The 15,132-nt window shown below is 42.5% G+C and overlaps 1 protein-coding gene across 3 annotated transcripts in view; it reads right to left on the bottom strand.

The window, feature by feature from the left end:
* Window positions 1–5,622: 5,622 nt before the first annotated feature.
* Etv5 (ETS variant transcription factor 5) overlaps window positions 5,623–15,132 on the bottom strand; it is a 56,716-nt gene continuing 47,206 nt past the window's right edge. For all 3 annotated transcript variants that reach the window (XM_074073596.1, XM_074073598.1, XM_074073597.1), the window contains exons 10-13: window positions 14,674–14,742; window positions 14,333–14,502; window positions 9,619–9,720; window positions 5,623–8,090 (exon numbers count right to left, since the gene is read on the bottom strand). In XM_074073596.1, coding sequence (XP_073929697.1) covers window positions 7,869–8,090; window positions 9,619–9,720; window positions 14,333–14,502; window positions 14,674–14,742 — 563 coding nt within the window. In that variant the 3' untranslated portion in view covers window positions 5,623–7,868. The remainder of the gene's footprint in view (window positions 8,091–9,618; window positions 9,721–14,332; window positions 14,503–14,673; window positions 14,743–15,132) is intronic.

Here is a 15,132-nt window from a genome sequence, read left to right as displayed (position 1 = left end):
GTAGTGCTGGGATTTGGACTCACTGTAGCTTTGTTTTGCCTATTTTAAGATTTAATACAAACAGAATCACATGCTATGCATTCTTTGTGCCATTTGTTTTAGTTTCATGTGTTTTTGAGATGCATGTTTTGTGCAGTGTGTATCTGTATTTCACTCTTTGTATGGTTGAGTTCTATTGTATGAATATAACGTGTCTATCTGATCTCCTGTTGATGGACATTTGGGTTTTTAGTGGCTTTTAGTGTGAATAAAGCTTCTATAAATATTCTTGCCAAAGTCTTTTCGTAATGCATCTTTCTATCTCTGTGGAGTAAACACTTAGGATTGGAATTACTGGATCACAGAGTGGATGTATGTTTTCCTTTATAAGAAACTGCCAAATAGTTTTTTAAAGTGGTGGCCCCATCTCACAGTCCCAGCAACACAGTATTTTAGCTATTCCAGTGGGTATTGAAACGTCTCAAGCAGGGACATGATGAGGGCTTTTAAAAAAAATGACTCTGGAGCAGGGCACAGTGGTACATGCCTGAAATCCCAGCACTTAGGAAACTGAGCAGGAGGATTGTGAGTTTGAGGTCAGCCTAGGCTACATAGGCTGTCTCAACAACAAAACACTGACTATAATACGGAGGAGTTGCAGGAGGGCAAGAGTGGATGTGGTGAGATCTATTAGATGCTGACGTAACAGTCTATGTGGCAGACAATGTGGATGGAGTTACGGTGTCTTTGATGGAGAGACATTTGAGTGATACTCAGAAGGCAAAATTTATAGGAGCTGGGTATTAGTTAGGAACACTGGAAAAGGCCCAAGTTATTTTTTGTTGTTTGATTTTGGGGCATGCAGATCACTTGGCTTGACTGCTCAAACGTCTTATGGGGGCTGGGGTTTGACTCAAGGAGAGTGCTTGCCTAGCAAGTGCAAGGTCTTGAGATCAAACTCCAGTACCACAAAATAAACAAATAAACAAGCAATAAAAAACCTCAAACAATCAATGGGCTGGAGATGTGGCTCAAGAGGTAGAGCAGTTGGTTAGCAAGCACAAGGCCCCAAGTTCAAATCTCAATAATGCCATCCCACACCATATTATATTACATATGTACTGTGGAATAGCATTCAGTCCTTGAAAATGGCATAGTAGAGGAATGTTTCTTGATATAGAAAGATTTCAAAATATGCTGTTTACTAGTACTGATAGAGTGGCTCAAGCAGTAATGGCGACTGCCTAGCAAGCATGAGCCCTGAGTTCAAACCCTAGTGCTGCCAAAAAAAAAAAAGTTATTTAAAAAATAAGTTACAAAATTGAGTACAATGCAGTATGATCACCTTTTGTAGTTTAAAAACAGGGTTAATAAAAACCACCTGGAAGGATGTAAGGAAAGTGTTAACTATGACCTCTAGGTTGAGTGTTCAGAATAGGTTTTAATTTGGGCTATGATTTTTTCCATTTTTATACAAAGAACATATGCTAATTGTACATTGTGAAAAAAAGTTATTTTTAAAGCACTTAACATTTCTAAAATAAAAATTCATTTTAGGAACACAAAACAAGAATAAATAGAACCCCAAAGTGTTGTGAAGGTGGTGGTAACAGCGTCTGGATCCTTCCCCCCCCACCCCCCCTCTTGAATGGCCCTTTTAATCCTATACCTTTGAGGCAGGATTTGTGGTAGGGGTTCTAGGACTCTTTCAGACACTGGGACTATGAGGATGGAAAGACTTGTGAAAGGCTGAGCTGAGCTCAAATCTAGGATTTTGGAATCCACGGAGCCTTCTATGATCCGTGTCTTTAACTTTGGATTCCAGCAGATCAGTTCTATTACATCCTCCACTCCATGGAATGGCTTGTAAAAGAATCCAGCCCCAGTTCTCACTCCACTTGACACATCAGAAGCATGCCTCCTAGAAAACCCTTCAGGTTACCCTACTTCACTGGCCAGTCTTTTTCAATCTCTTTTGCTGGTTCTGTCTTTACCACCTCTTAATCTTGGAGTGTCCCATGGTTCAGTCCTTGGAGTTTTTCTTGTAGCTATACTTATTTCCTCAGTGATTTCATCCAGTCTCGTTTACATACTCTTACACATACTGACAACTACTAATTTCTATCTCCCGCCTGGAAGTCTCCCCTCAACTCCAGACTTGTATATCCCAGCTGGTTGTCCTGATATCCAATGCCATCTGAAAATTAATATGCCCCCGGTGTAATGCCTGTTCTTCCCCCACTCCTACCTCCACCCAAATTGTTCTTCCTTAGGCTTCTGTTTCAGTTAGCTGCAACTTCATCTTTCTTGTGCTCTAACCCTGGAGCTGTAATTGACTCCCTTTTGCCCCCACACTTTTACATGTCCCAGCCTATCAGCTCTACTTTAAAAATGTACCCAGGTTTGTCCTCTGTATGCCTCTGGACTGAGCCACCATCTCATCCCACCTACGATTTGGTATTCTTGCTTCCTTCTTTCCTCCCTACAGTCTGTTTCAACATAGAATCAAAATGATCCTTTAAAATACAATTCAAATGATGTCACTTCTAAGCTTAAAAAACTCAACAGCTGAACATGAACAGGGTAAATCCCAGAGCCCTAACTCCTGTCATAGGTGATAATAACCCAGTTATTTTCCTGACTTTATGTCTTACTATGCTCTATCCAGCTGCCCAGTCCTTGCTAGTTCCATAAACATTGTAAGTATGCTCAAAGCTTTGGCAGTTATTTTTGCAGGACTTTGCTCAACTGTGAGGCATTCTCTGACCTCCCTATTTCATGATGTGCTTTCTGCTCCCATCATTCACTGTCACTTCCTGTGATTTTTCTCTATAGTACTTAGTACTTTCTAACAAATACTATCATTTCTTTTTCCATTTCCCTTCCCAGGTGGAAGAACAAAGATTTGTTTGTTTTCCTCCAATTCGAGAGCAGTACCTGACATAGAATGAGCACTATTTATTGAATGACTCATATTTAATGTTATATCTTGTATTCTAGTTTCACGTTTGCTACCACTAGCCTGTGAGCTGCTTAGGGGCAATATGGGTTTCACTGTGACTCCCTCTCACCTCCAAAGTGTCTATCACAGTCTTACACATAAGAGGCAATTGGCACATGGTAACTGAATTAGAGAAACAGTCCCATCCACCCTTAAGTATGGAAACAAGCAAACCAGGTCATTAGGAGAGTCTTGCCTGTTGTTAAGGTGCATGTAAGAAACACCAGTGATGCTGGCTCAATGCCCACTGAGTTAACTGTGTCTGTGAATAGCTCCAGGCACAATGATCCTTGCACCTACCCTCCTCTCTTCCTGTTAGAAGTTCACTGAAGAATTAATGTCCCTGGGGCTAACTTTCAACTGGGCCAAGAGGTAGTAGATAACTACTTCAGTCTCCCGAGCCTCTGGTCAGGGTGGTCAGAATAGACAGTGTTTGAGTTGGGATGTAGGGTGTTTAACATTTAAGGGGTCATCATATGTAGCACAATCTCCCAAACAGGCTTTTAATTTGAAAATGCCTTTTATATCATTCATCTTGTGCCTCTAGCAGTGCCTGGCATCTAGTAGGTGCTCAGTGGATGTTTGGAAAATGCATAAACATATGTATTGAATGGCAACTATATTAACTGTTGAATTTGCCTACACACACACACACACACATACACACACTAGCAAACTCCTCTCCCCCTTACCTTGTACAACAGCTGAGAAGTAGCACCTCATTAGTCCCCTCACTGATCGAGGAGGCCCTCCAAGACTGTGTTGTTAAATCTAGTCAAACACAGAGCTGGGGCCAGAACCCCAATGTCCAGCCTCCCAGGGTCTATTCCTATCTCCACAGCAGCCACTGTGAACATTCTAAAGAAGAAAGTGATTTGGAGGCTGACAGCCATGAGTATTTTCAGATTCAATCTCAACAAAGTGTTACTATGTAAGAAAGCCTGCCAAAAAGATAATGGAATTTATTTATTTTTTTAAAGTGCTCTGTGAAGTGTAAAGTGCTATCCATAGGTTAGCTGAGGTTCACTGCCAAGGTGAAACAACCCAGGCCTGACTGTAAAACCAGCTCTTAAATTAGAGGAGCTAAGGCAAGGCTGCTCATTCAAGAGGCCCTGTTTGAAAGGGTATCAGTGAATTTGCCAGGATCAAAAGGACACAATTGCTTGCCTATACACCACTCTCATCCCCAACAACTACCTTAAGTACAATGCACTTAAGCTGAAGAGAATCAATGCTTGCATTATATATTGGTTCAAAACCAGTAACTTTCGGGACATCTTCCATTTTGCTAGTATCTTAGAGGCTGCACACTGAGCTCCAGCCACCTTCACCGCTGGGCAAAGGACTGTCTCTCCAAGGTTTACAACTGTCTGGGTACATGAGTGTTTTTCTCTCACGAATTTACATTTGTCCCAGCTGCGTTAGAATTTAGATTCTGCACATACTCTGGTTTTCAAAACCACATTCTTTTGCCCTCACACTACCTCTTTGTCATCTAACAACTGAATAAGCATTGTTCCCCTGGCCTGGCTGGTGAAAGAGGACCATGAGGAAGAATAAACTTCCCATTTTCTGATTTCCTTACCCTAGGCAGGGCAGCAGTGTTTGATGACCTCTCACATTAGGTTAACGATCTGGGTCTGTGCCCGGGCTGGATAATAACCCCGTAAATAATGGGGAGCTGACTGTGCAAGTTTTATCATGGGGAAACTCAGAGAGCAGCCCCTTTTGTCTTGCACCTCCCCGTCCCTTCTCCCCAAGCATCTTTTCTTAATCTGTCGAAGCTAAAGGGGTTGGTGTGACAGACATTCGTTCCGCACAAGCCCCGATTCAAGTGGCCGTGCACCAATGCAGTCTCGGATGTTTCTACACTTAACGGCTTGTAAAACTCTGAAAGAGATAGTAGATAAACTTACAGAAAGCCTTCTGTTCTAAGCTTTTGAAAAGGCTCTACATTATTTTTCTGTAACAGGAGTCTTGAAAAGACCAAATTAAAGGTGCATAGAAAGGGTGAAACAAGGATACTCAACGGCATGAAAGTGCACACAGCTCTGCACACTTTTCATTCCATGTTTTTCCCAAGAGATACAGTCATGAGAGACACTGAGAGAAGTTACCTACTGTTGGCCAGAAAAAAATACAAGCTAAGCTGTTTTTTTTTTTTTTTTTTCTTTTTTGAGGGCTCAACCATTAGTGAGATGTTTGTCAGAAGCAAAACCAGTAGGGAAAAAATCATGAAATGGTCTTTGTAATGGTTTTCAAATGACCATCTAAGGGGATGAGCTGGAACAATTCTGAAATCCCTACATCCTATCTAATCTTTTTGCACAATCCCAGTCCAAATGAGCTATGCTTAAAAAAAAATTACTAAGAATTGGTGATTGAATGGGCTCGGGATGAGGTGATCTCAGCTCACCATGGGCTGGGAAAAGGATCTTCCTACCTCCTTACCCCCTTGGATCAAATGTTTAATTGGAATTTCCAGGTAACATTTTCCTCAACTACTTTCAACTGTATCACCCACTGGTAAGGCTAAACAGCTCAGAGGCAGGGGTAGGAAGTGGGGAAGGAGCCAGGTGGCTTTTGCTTGCTTGAGAATTAGATCACTGAGGGTAAGAAAGAGGCAGGATTCAGGCACTTGGTAAACGAAAAGCAAACTTCTTTATTGTACACAGTACAGAATATAACGCAGCTTGGCAGGATGCACACAGCCCTGCGCAGGGGAAAGTATTTCAAATCAACTGGCGGGTTAAAGCCTTTCTGCACTGTATAGACTTTCCACACTCTGGAAAAGAAGCAAACCAACAAAAATCCCCCAAAACCCTGAAAAGAACAAATACCATCTGGGAGGTGCATGAGTCCAGTGGGAATGCAATGGTGATACTACTGTCCTATGTCCTCTGACAGCACAGGCCACGTGGTTACAGCTCAGGCTACAGAGGAGTATTTTCATACTTGCTGAAACAGCATAAATTCATAAAAAAAAAAAAAAAAATCCCAAACCAAGATAAAGAAAGGAGAAACAATCTATACAGCATTTACAACAAATAATATCTAGTCGGCTGGGGGATAAAATATGCATCTATGTATAGACTATGTGTAGATTAGAAAGCTATAAATATGGTTTAGAAAGAGTCCTTTAATTAAAGTACAATGCTAATTAAGGCCCAAGCTTTGGGTTTGACACCTTTGTGGGCTGATTAGCTTCCAACAGAGGAAAATCTTGTTTCCATAGCTGTCAAATCCACCTCTTATCCTGTGAGCCTCTTCACAAGTGTGCTGTTGGTCATAAGAGGGACCATGCAACGCCCCATTAGGAGGAAAGCAATTCAAAGCTTGTCTCCCACTCACGGAGTCAGCACTGTGTCCCGCACATTCAAGGAACAGCAGAGTCCTTAATAAGCTGAGTGTCACGGGAACACAAATTCCACCCGCAGAGCAGGAAGCAAGGTACTACCACTACCTACCCACTTTTCCTCTATTCTGAGTTCAACTTCCACATAGCTTTACCTTGGTTGTTGAAAGCTTTCCCAGTATAACACAGTAATCAGAATTTAAAAAAAAAAGGGGGGGGGTGGGGAACAAGAATGCCAGCATTGTTTTATCTGTCAGTGTCACATGGAGGTCTTTAAACGGTACTGAATCAGGAGGCAGGGTTTAAAAGCCAAGATTTAAAGAAAAAGGAAAACAAAAACAAACAGATGAAATGTAAGTTGTGTAAGTCATGCCCAGGGAAGAATCCCTAGAGTTCCCGCCAGGTGACCAGTTTTCAAATGGACATGACATGTAGTATGTACATCTGCTTCCCACAGAGGGCATGTTAGTGAGCACAGGGATCTACACACACAGAATCTAAGCTTGTGTCCAGGCTGGTCTGCACACTTCAAAAATGTACAACTCAGGGGCAAATGTTCCGTCAGGTTGTCTGGTGCAGAAAGCACAAAGCAGGCAACAAAGCAGGCTTTTACACGGCTAAGGAGAAGCCCAGCAAAGCCCCTTTCAAGCTGCAGAAGTCTTCAGAAGGCAGCACGGCCCTGCCTAAGGGACACAGTGCAGTTACCAAAAGGTTTTTGTTTTTGTTTTTTTGCTTTAAATACCAAAACTACAAAAATCAGTTTATAAACTGTTTTTCCAAAACAACCACCAAAACAAAACAATCCCCCAGAATCAAAGCAAAACAAAATACTGTCAAAAGTGTTTAATCGCCTTTCTCCTAAAATCAAAGCCATCCACATTCAGCCATGTGACTGGGAAGAGAGGGTGCTTGCTCTACTTGGTGACCACATGGCTGGAAGGTTCCCAAGGGTAGCCATGGTTTGGGAACCATGGAGTGGTAACAGCTGTCCCGACTTCCCCCTTTTCTAGGCCAAGGGGAAACATTACAGACTAAGCTAGAAGAGCTCTTCAAATTTCAAGCCTTAACAGTCTGAGCCTCCCCAACTCAGCCTACCTACTTTTTTATGGGTTTGTGGTTTCTTTTTCAATAAATTGTGCAAGTGAGAGCCCTGCTGGGTAAAGGCATTTAGTAGTCCATGATCAATGCAGATTGTCACACACTTGGACCCATTTTGTGGGTACTAACCTGAACAAGGTATTGCTTTGCATATATTGTCCGTGGTGGTAAGGAGGCTCCATTTCCATCTCTTCTCAGAAATCCTGTCAGAATCAGAAGTCAAGGCACCAGCCTTTTGGTGTTTTTCTGCCCTTCCCTGTTCCCACTCCCCAGCCAAGGTATTGGTCCTTAAGGGTGTCAATCCAGAGACAGCTTGGGTTCTCCAGATAATACTCAAAGGGCAAGCTTTAGGAACAGCCAAGAACACAAACAAAACCACTGCCCTCATTTGCCAGAATGGGAACTGCTAGCTCTAGGGTTTGGCCACTCAGCCACTTAGTAAGCAAAGCCTTCAGCATAGGGGAGGCTACTGCAGCGATCCATGTCCAGGAGGTAAGCAGCGTTGTCTTCAAAGTGGGTCAGCGGCAGGGTGTCCTCCTCGTTGAGGGGGCACTCAGACTCCGCCTTCAGGAATGGACGCTGATTGTCCGGGAAGGCCATGGAGAAAAGGGCATCTGGGTCACAGACAAATTTGTAGACATATCGCTCCCCAGCCACCTGTGTGAGAAAACACAGCTTTCAAGGCTCAGCTAGAGCAGAGCAAAGAAGTCAAGGGGAGAAAAGTAATGTTTTAAGTCACCAACCTCTCAGGAAGCCAAAAACCAATGGGCTCATTAGTAGGTGATTATCTGAATTACTTAGATGTACTTTAAGAAACCTTTAGGACCTATTACCTGCTACAAGTTTTGCGGATACCACAGCTTAGCAATTAAAGAGTTTGAATTTCAAATTCGTACTACATCGGTTCCTTCAGAAGAACACTGTCACTTTCTGTCTTATAATGTTTGTCTTACACTGACAGCTTAGAGAGCCTGTTGAGGCTGGTGTCCGGGGTTCTGAGATCTGAGGATGCAAAGCTAAAATGCAGGGATGACCTCCAAACTTGACAGTCTTCACAGAATGGATGTGTTATTCTGAAGGGTTAGAAATTTGATAGACTGTGTGGAAATTTTACATATATTCCAAAGCCAAGCAGAATTGCTTTTGGGTGTACCCGGAGTTTTAATCTACACATTACTTGGTTGTGCTATACTGACGGGGTGATGACTGCCTTTAGATGTGCTTTCTGCATTGAGAACCAGAAGGTCCTGATTATTGGAGGGCCTGCCTCATTGGTAGCTAACAAGTTGTCTAGGTCAATGACTGCTATTCTCTGCTAGTTCTTTAGTAAGGGTCCAAGGAGCACAGACCCCTGAAAGTCAAACCTCACTATCAGCTCCAGTTAGGTAATGCAGAAGGAAATGCTGCTACAGTTCATTAAATAATAATAATAATAATAGTAAGCATTTTAGATTAAAATATTTATATTACTGGCTGGTTGCAGAAGCAATATTGCCACCACCCCATAGGTCTTTTTTTGGGGGGAAGGGGGTGAATACAGGATCTCACTCTGCAGCCTAGGCTGGCCTTGAATTTATGACCTCTTGCCTCAGTCTCTCAAGTGTTGGTATTACTGGTGTGTGCCACCATGCCCAGCTTATATGGATCCTAACACTGATTTTATGACACTTTTTTCATTTGATCCACACCTCCAGCTCTGTGGTGACACTTTCTACGTTCAGTCACCGTAACATGTCTGCACAAGGGACTGTGTTTATGAAACTTGACAAATGTTGTCAACAAAGCAAGTCTTATGGGTGGCACAAGCATACAACTAATCATCCCTATACAGTTTTTCAAGGCCAGTTTTAACTGAAATCCGAACCCCAAGTCACTTTGTGGAAGACTGAGGCAAGAGTGTACAGTGGCAATAATAATGAGAAGCAGTTTAAACAAAGCAGGAAGCTAATTTTCCTACTGTGTCTTTCACATGCAACTTGTCATTTGTACCCAAGAATAGCAAAGCTGCCATTACCATACCATTGGACCCTTCTTTTGGTTGTGTTTTTAAGACTCTTTCCTACCACAGAATCACCTGAGCCTAACATTTTCTCCTCGCTAGTATAAATGGTCTTATTACAGAAGCCTTGGGACATTTTCTTTGAAAGTGATCACAATGGTCTACATGGGTCTTGTAATTACTCACCTTCTGCATGATGCCCTTTTCATAGTAATAGCGCAGAGAACGGCTCAGCTTGTCATAGTTCATGGCTGGCCGATTTTTCTGGATGCCCCAACGCCGAGCAACCTGAAGCAACAAGGAAGCAAAGAGCAATGGAAACACATTCCCTGGGCCTACACTTCCACCCCATCCCAGGAGCTGGAGCTATATAACCTGACTGCTTTGGCCAATGATCCATTTCTCTGACCTGGAAGGGAAAGCATTTAATTCCCTCAGGACCAAATGCTGAACCAAGGTGTTGATTCAGTTACAACTGCACTAGGAGTTGAACAATCCTAGCACTTTGCAGAGGGTTTGGCTGATGTCCCAGAGGATGCAGGCTCCCTCCTGCCTCTCTGTGTATGAATTATTGACCAATACTCATGGACCATTAACATGTTGCCATTAAGTGCTATGGTTTCTATAGCAGTCAATAAGGAATAATTAGAATGGTCATTCCTGAAACATCAGAAACACACAAGTGAGTTGCTAATGGGCCAGCAGAGCAAAAGTTCAATTCTAATAAGATTGGAGAGGGGCTGGAGATGTTTACTTATTGCAGCTCATGGACTAAGGGAGATCAGATCATTTCAATCTGCTGCCATCCAATCCCCTGCTCCCGGCAGACTTGCAGCATAGACATTAAAACATGTAGCATCATTATCCACTTAATGAAAAATTAACAGGCCTTCCCAAGCAGTTTTGAAGTGCATTATATCCAACCCAGTCCACCTGAGGTGCAGTGATGAGATGTAACTGGAGCTTTGGGCAAAGAGGCCTTAACGGCAGGAAAACTTCCTAGTAGAACCTACCCAATTCTCAGGGCAGCCAAGCAATTTGTGTTCTGAAACATCTCAGTTTTCAAAACCTAACTTATGAGAAGACTGGCAAGGGAAGTAGAACAACAACTATGGAAATGCAAATTTTCTGGGGTCTTAAAATGTATGTAAATCAGAGGTCATGTTTTGAACATTTTAGGTCAGTTTTAAGAACTTTTTAAGCTGGATGCTAGTGGCTCATGCTTATAATCCTAGCTACTCAGGAGGCAGAGATAGGTTTGAAGCCAGCCCGGGCAAATAGTTTACAAGACCTTATCTCGGAAAAACCACCACAAAAAAAGGCTGATGGAGTGTCTCAAGAGTAAGCCCTGAATTCAAGCCCTAGTAACAGGGAGGGGAAAAAAAACCCACCAAAAAACAACTTTTTAAAAAACAAGTTAACCCATATTCCTTTAAGTTAAAAAAAACTTTTTTGGAAATAAGTTCTCACTATGTAGCCCAGGCTGGCCTTGAATTCACAATCTTCCTGCCTCAGCCTCTGGAGTGTTAGAATTAAAGACAGATATGTGCCACCAAGCCCAGTTCCTCCATTTGCTTTCTTTTTTAAAGCCAAATGTTGAACATGGAGTAGGAAAGTAGAGAAACCAGCATTTCATGTAATGTATTCCATTAAAATATTTGGACAAAATGAAAGCCACATCTCCTGAATTCAGGATTCTAAAATGACCTTTAGTAAATACCAGAAATGATTTGGCAAAGAAGAATGCATCTGTCTTAATTATATTACAATAATTTGTATGTAATAATTTGGTAGACACAATTCTACTCTGCATTGCTAGAAATTTCTGTTTGCTTTATGCCATACTGGCACACACCTGCTCTTGGCTCTCCTCTTTTCTCCATGTTGTACCCATTCAAGTCCATCTTCAAAACAATCAAAAAGGCAAAATTCACCAAAAATTACAACCTGGTTAGAGGATAAACATGTTAAACCAATGGGAACAGTGGAAAGAAGGGGAATCTGGTACCTCAGTCTAAGTCTTCTGCACTGTTCAGCAGAAATGACACTCTCTGAAGCTAATCTTTAACCACCATCTACCACAAGTGACATGGGAAATTTCAGAGAAGCCCAGCCTCCCCATTTTCCTCTGCTCAGTGATGGAAAACAAGTTTGAATATTCTTCATCTTCAGCAGTGACCTCTCTTTGTTGTCACTGCATATGCAACAGCTCACTGGAGAGAGGTTTTGCATATGCGCAGATTTCAAAGCAGCACTGGTAGCCATAGTTACTGACTCATCCTCCGGGGCCAGAGCCCTATGATTTAGTAGTAGCCCTCACCAGGCTGCTCCTTCTGTAGTAATGCAAGATGGGGCAGAGCTCCAAAGCAGCTGGAGACTAGGGCTACCCCTCTTCTGTGCGGGGGGGCAAGAGGTTATTACTAGCTCTTTCTTTCAACTCTCTCATTAGTTACTTAGGGGCACACATCTTGGGGGATGAGGATGAAGGAGTTAAAAAAATCCATCTGTGTCCTCCTCCCCTTTAAAGAGAGAGCAGTCACAGCACAGGGAGCAGCTCTTTCTAGCAGCCCATCCTTTAAAACCTCCCATGGCATCAGTTATCCACCACATGTTCAACAAACAACCCTACCCCCCAAAATATTCATTAATGCAGATTCACAGTTAAAATGGCTGCAGATTAAAGCCGAGTCAGTCATAATTGAGAGGGTGCTAAGCTGGATGACTATCAAAAGACATTTGATTAGGGGGCCTGCCAAAACGCAGTTCTAAAACCACAATTTCCATGCACAGTGTAATGGATATTATGGATAATTACCCAGAGTGCACTACTCAGCCACACAGCTGCCTACAATTACGTCCCCAACAGCTTCCTCCTCCGCTTCACCCTTCAAGCTCCCCTATGAAACTTCTTAACAGCTTTTTCCAGGAGTTGATATCTTCCTGACATTAACAAGACAGGGCCTTCACAGTTATTCAAGGAGTAGAGGGCAAAACACAACAAACATTACATGTCCCAAGGCTAAAGTGCACTAAGGAAGCCAGTGGGTTCTGGGTTAAAAGAATGGAGCATTTGGAGCTCAGGAAGGTTGGGTGGAAAGAGCAATTCCTGAAGAGACAAAGCTGCCCCACCAGCAGAAGCTCAAGGTCCCCAAAGGCCTCATACACGTAAGTCGGCTGCTTGGCATTTATGAGTATTCTGGGTTAACATTAGCTCCTTTATTAAGTAAGAAAGCAGGGGCCCTCTGCCATCTGTTCATCATTTTCTTTACCACTGGTAGGAGAGCAAAAGATTCAATAACAGCCTTGCAAAAGGTCATAACCAGCTTTACCTGCAGCTGGACAGCCTGTGCTCAGGCCTGAGGCGGTGGCAATAAAGTAATAAAAGCTCCTGTTTGTGAAACGAGATAAATCAGTAAGGGCTGCCCACGTGAAGGACTTACTTTCAAAAGGCCTGAGGCAGGTGCTCTACCACTTGAGCCACTCCACCAGTCTCAAAAGGCCTTGATGAGTGGAGGTGACATGCTTTTCTCAAGCCTCACATAAACCAGGTCACATTATTAGGATAGGAAAGTGAGGTGAAGAAAGGGCCTAGGTAGGCCGGTGGCTCTCCAGTAGGGCTAGAAACTGAAAAAGACAAGGCTCCATTTCTACACGACTTGCCAGAAAGAAATGCTTAGGAAAACACAGTGGCACCAAACTCTGGCTCTGAAGGTAGACAGAGCCTAATTAGAGACACTGTCTGTACACTAGATGCTGACATGGATCATTTGCATAATGAGTATAATACAGGGAATACCATTCACTTATCCTTCACACTGGCTTCAAGGAAGGCTGCCTTATTCTCTTCCAATATAGGATTCTTCATGGGTCCATACTTCCTTCACCTTTTCCCATTTCAACTTGCAGAACATTTTCTTTTCCAAACCATGTGCCAGGTTGTTACCTCCTGCTATTAACCCCGTGTCAACTTATCCCCTTGGTGTGTTAATGTAACCGAACAGCTAAAACTGCAGTTCTTGTTCAAAAGCTTTCTAAGAGTGCTGGTTCCATTTCAGTTACACCCAACCCAAAGATATCTTTCACTGCTGGTGTGACACACAAACCTAAGTATACATTACTGGAAGAAGTGTGTGTCAGCTGGTGGTGGGGGTGGGGAGTTATTTCTTTTCCATTTACCATTTTTTTTTAGAGACTAAAGCAAAGAAAAAAATTAAAGTCACTCCCTTTGGAATGTTACTCTGAGAGCCTGACTTAATTTACTTTGTTATGTAGTATTCAGAAAGGGGTTCTATGGTGTATCTTCTCCAGTGAAGAAATGGCACTGGCTCTGTCCTATGCCTTTCTGTCAATGGTTCTGGGTTAAAAGATAGTAACAATGTTTCTTTTTCTATTAACAAAATAATGAAGATTTGTGTCAACATTTCAATGACTGTGATGCTACATAACATCCTTTAAAAAAAATTTAAGTTCTTAAGATTAACCCATCTCTAATAATTTTATTTTTCCACGTTAAAGTCATTACCAAAATGTCATACTCTATGTTTCTGCAGCTTCAGATACAGGTTATAACATATAAGAGCTTAGACAGTAAGTCTGTGTCACTGAAACACTTGGAAAAGACTTTACAAAAGAGAGAACACTTCCTATTTGGATCTGAGTCTTCATGGCCTCACCCCATGGTTTTTGCTGGAGTGTTACAAATACTTTTAATGTGTACTACATTAAAAGAATTCTGCCTGTCCAGGTATTGTAAACTGTCCAACTAATAGGAAGGACACTTGCTAAGTCCACTGGCCATGCAGGAAATGAGAATAACAAGTTAAAACCCTCAACGAAGATTTAAATGACAAACATTGCCATCAACAACAAAAATTGCTTGAGTTCAGTATCCACGGCTCACCTCCTCTGGTTCTATAAGCTTGAACTCCATGCCTCGGCCTGTCCAGGCAATGAAATGGGCGTTGGCTGGGTCATCAAGAAGGGTGACAAGGAACTGCCAGAGCTGAAGGGAGCCTCGCCGCTGATAGGGGGGCCCCTCCCGATACATGGTGGGCTCCTGCTTGACCTTGCCTGTTTGGGACAAAGACACATATATAATAATTGAGTCTGGAGTTTCTCAGGTGGTTTAGAAAAAAAAAGGCGCGGTTACTGCTGATTTAACCATTGTAACTTGGTGAGACTGAGGAGTTCTGACATCTCCGACTTTCTCACTTAGCAACAAGCGTTGGATGGGCATCTTACCTTCCAGTCTTTCGGGCACAACGCAAGTGTCATCGAAGTATAACCGGGGATCTTTTTCAAATGAAAAACCTGAAGGGGTTTAAAGAAAAAGACCACAATGCTTAACAGATTCTCTATGTTGTACAAAACTATGGATTTAAGGACTAAGATGGGATTACATTATTTCGGGTCCTAAGCCCTATTATTGTACCTATGCCAGACTGCATTTTTGGGGACTTCCAAAGGACTTAAGTGTTCAAGTTCTGAATAATCACCTGTGTCCTGGTTGGAGTACCATCAATTCCCGCTATCAGAGCTAAGGCTTCGGGAAGCACTGACTCATCAGTAGGTTCCTTCACATCTTGGTTATGAGGTCTGCATGGGTCAGTGTGGCTTGATGGATTTATCTGTACATACTCTGGTCATTTTCCTTTTAGCTATTCATAATTTCAATGTTCCCTACAAACTTGTCCAGGCTAC

Source organism: Castor canadensis, chromosome 5 (genome assembly GCF_047511655.1).
Source record: "Castor canadensis chromosome 5, mCasCan1.hap1v2, whole genome shotgun sequence".
In the NCBI taxonomy this organism is placed as follows: Eukaryota; Metazoa; Chordata; class Mammalia; order Rodentia; family Castoridae; genus Castor; species Castor canadensis.
Note: the sequence above shows the minus strand (reverse complement) of the source record. Positions and strands in the feature narration are given on the sequence as shown.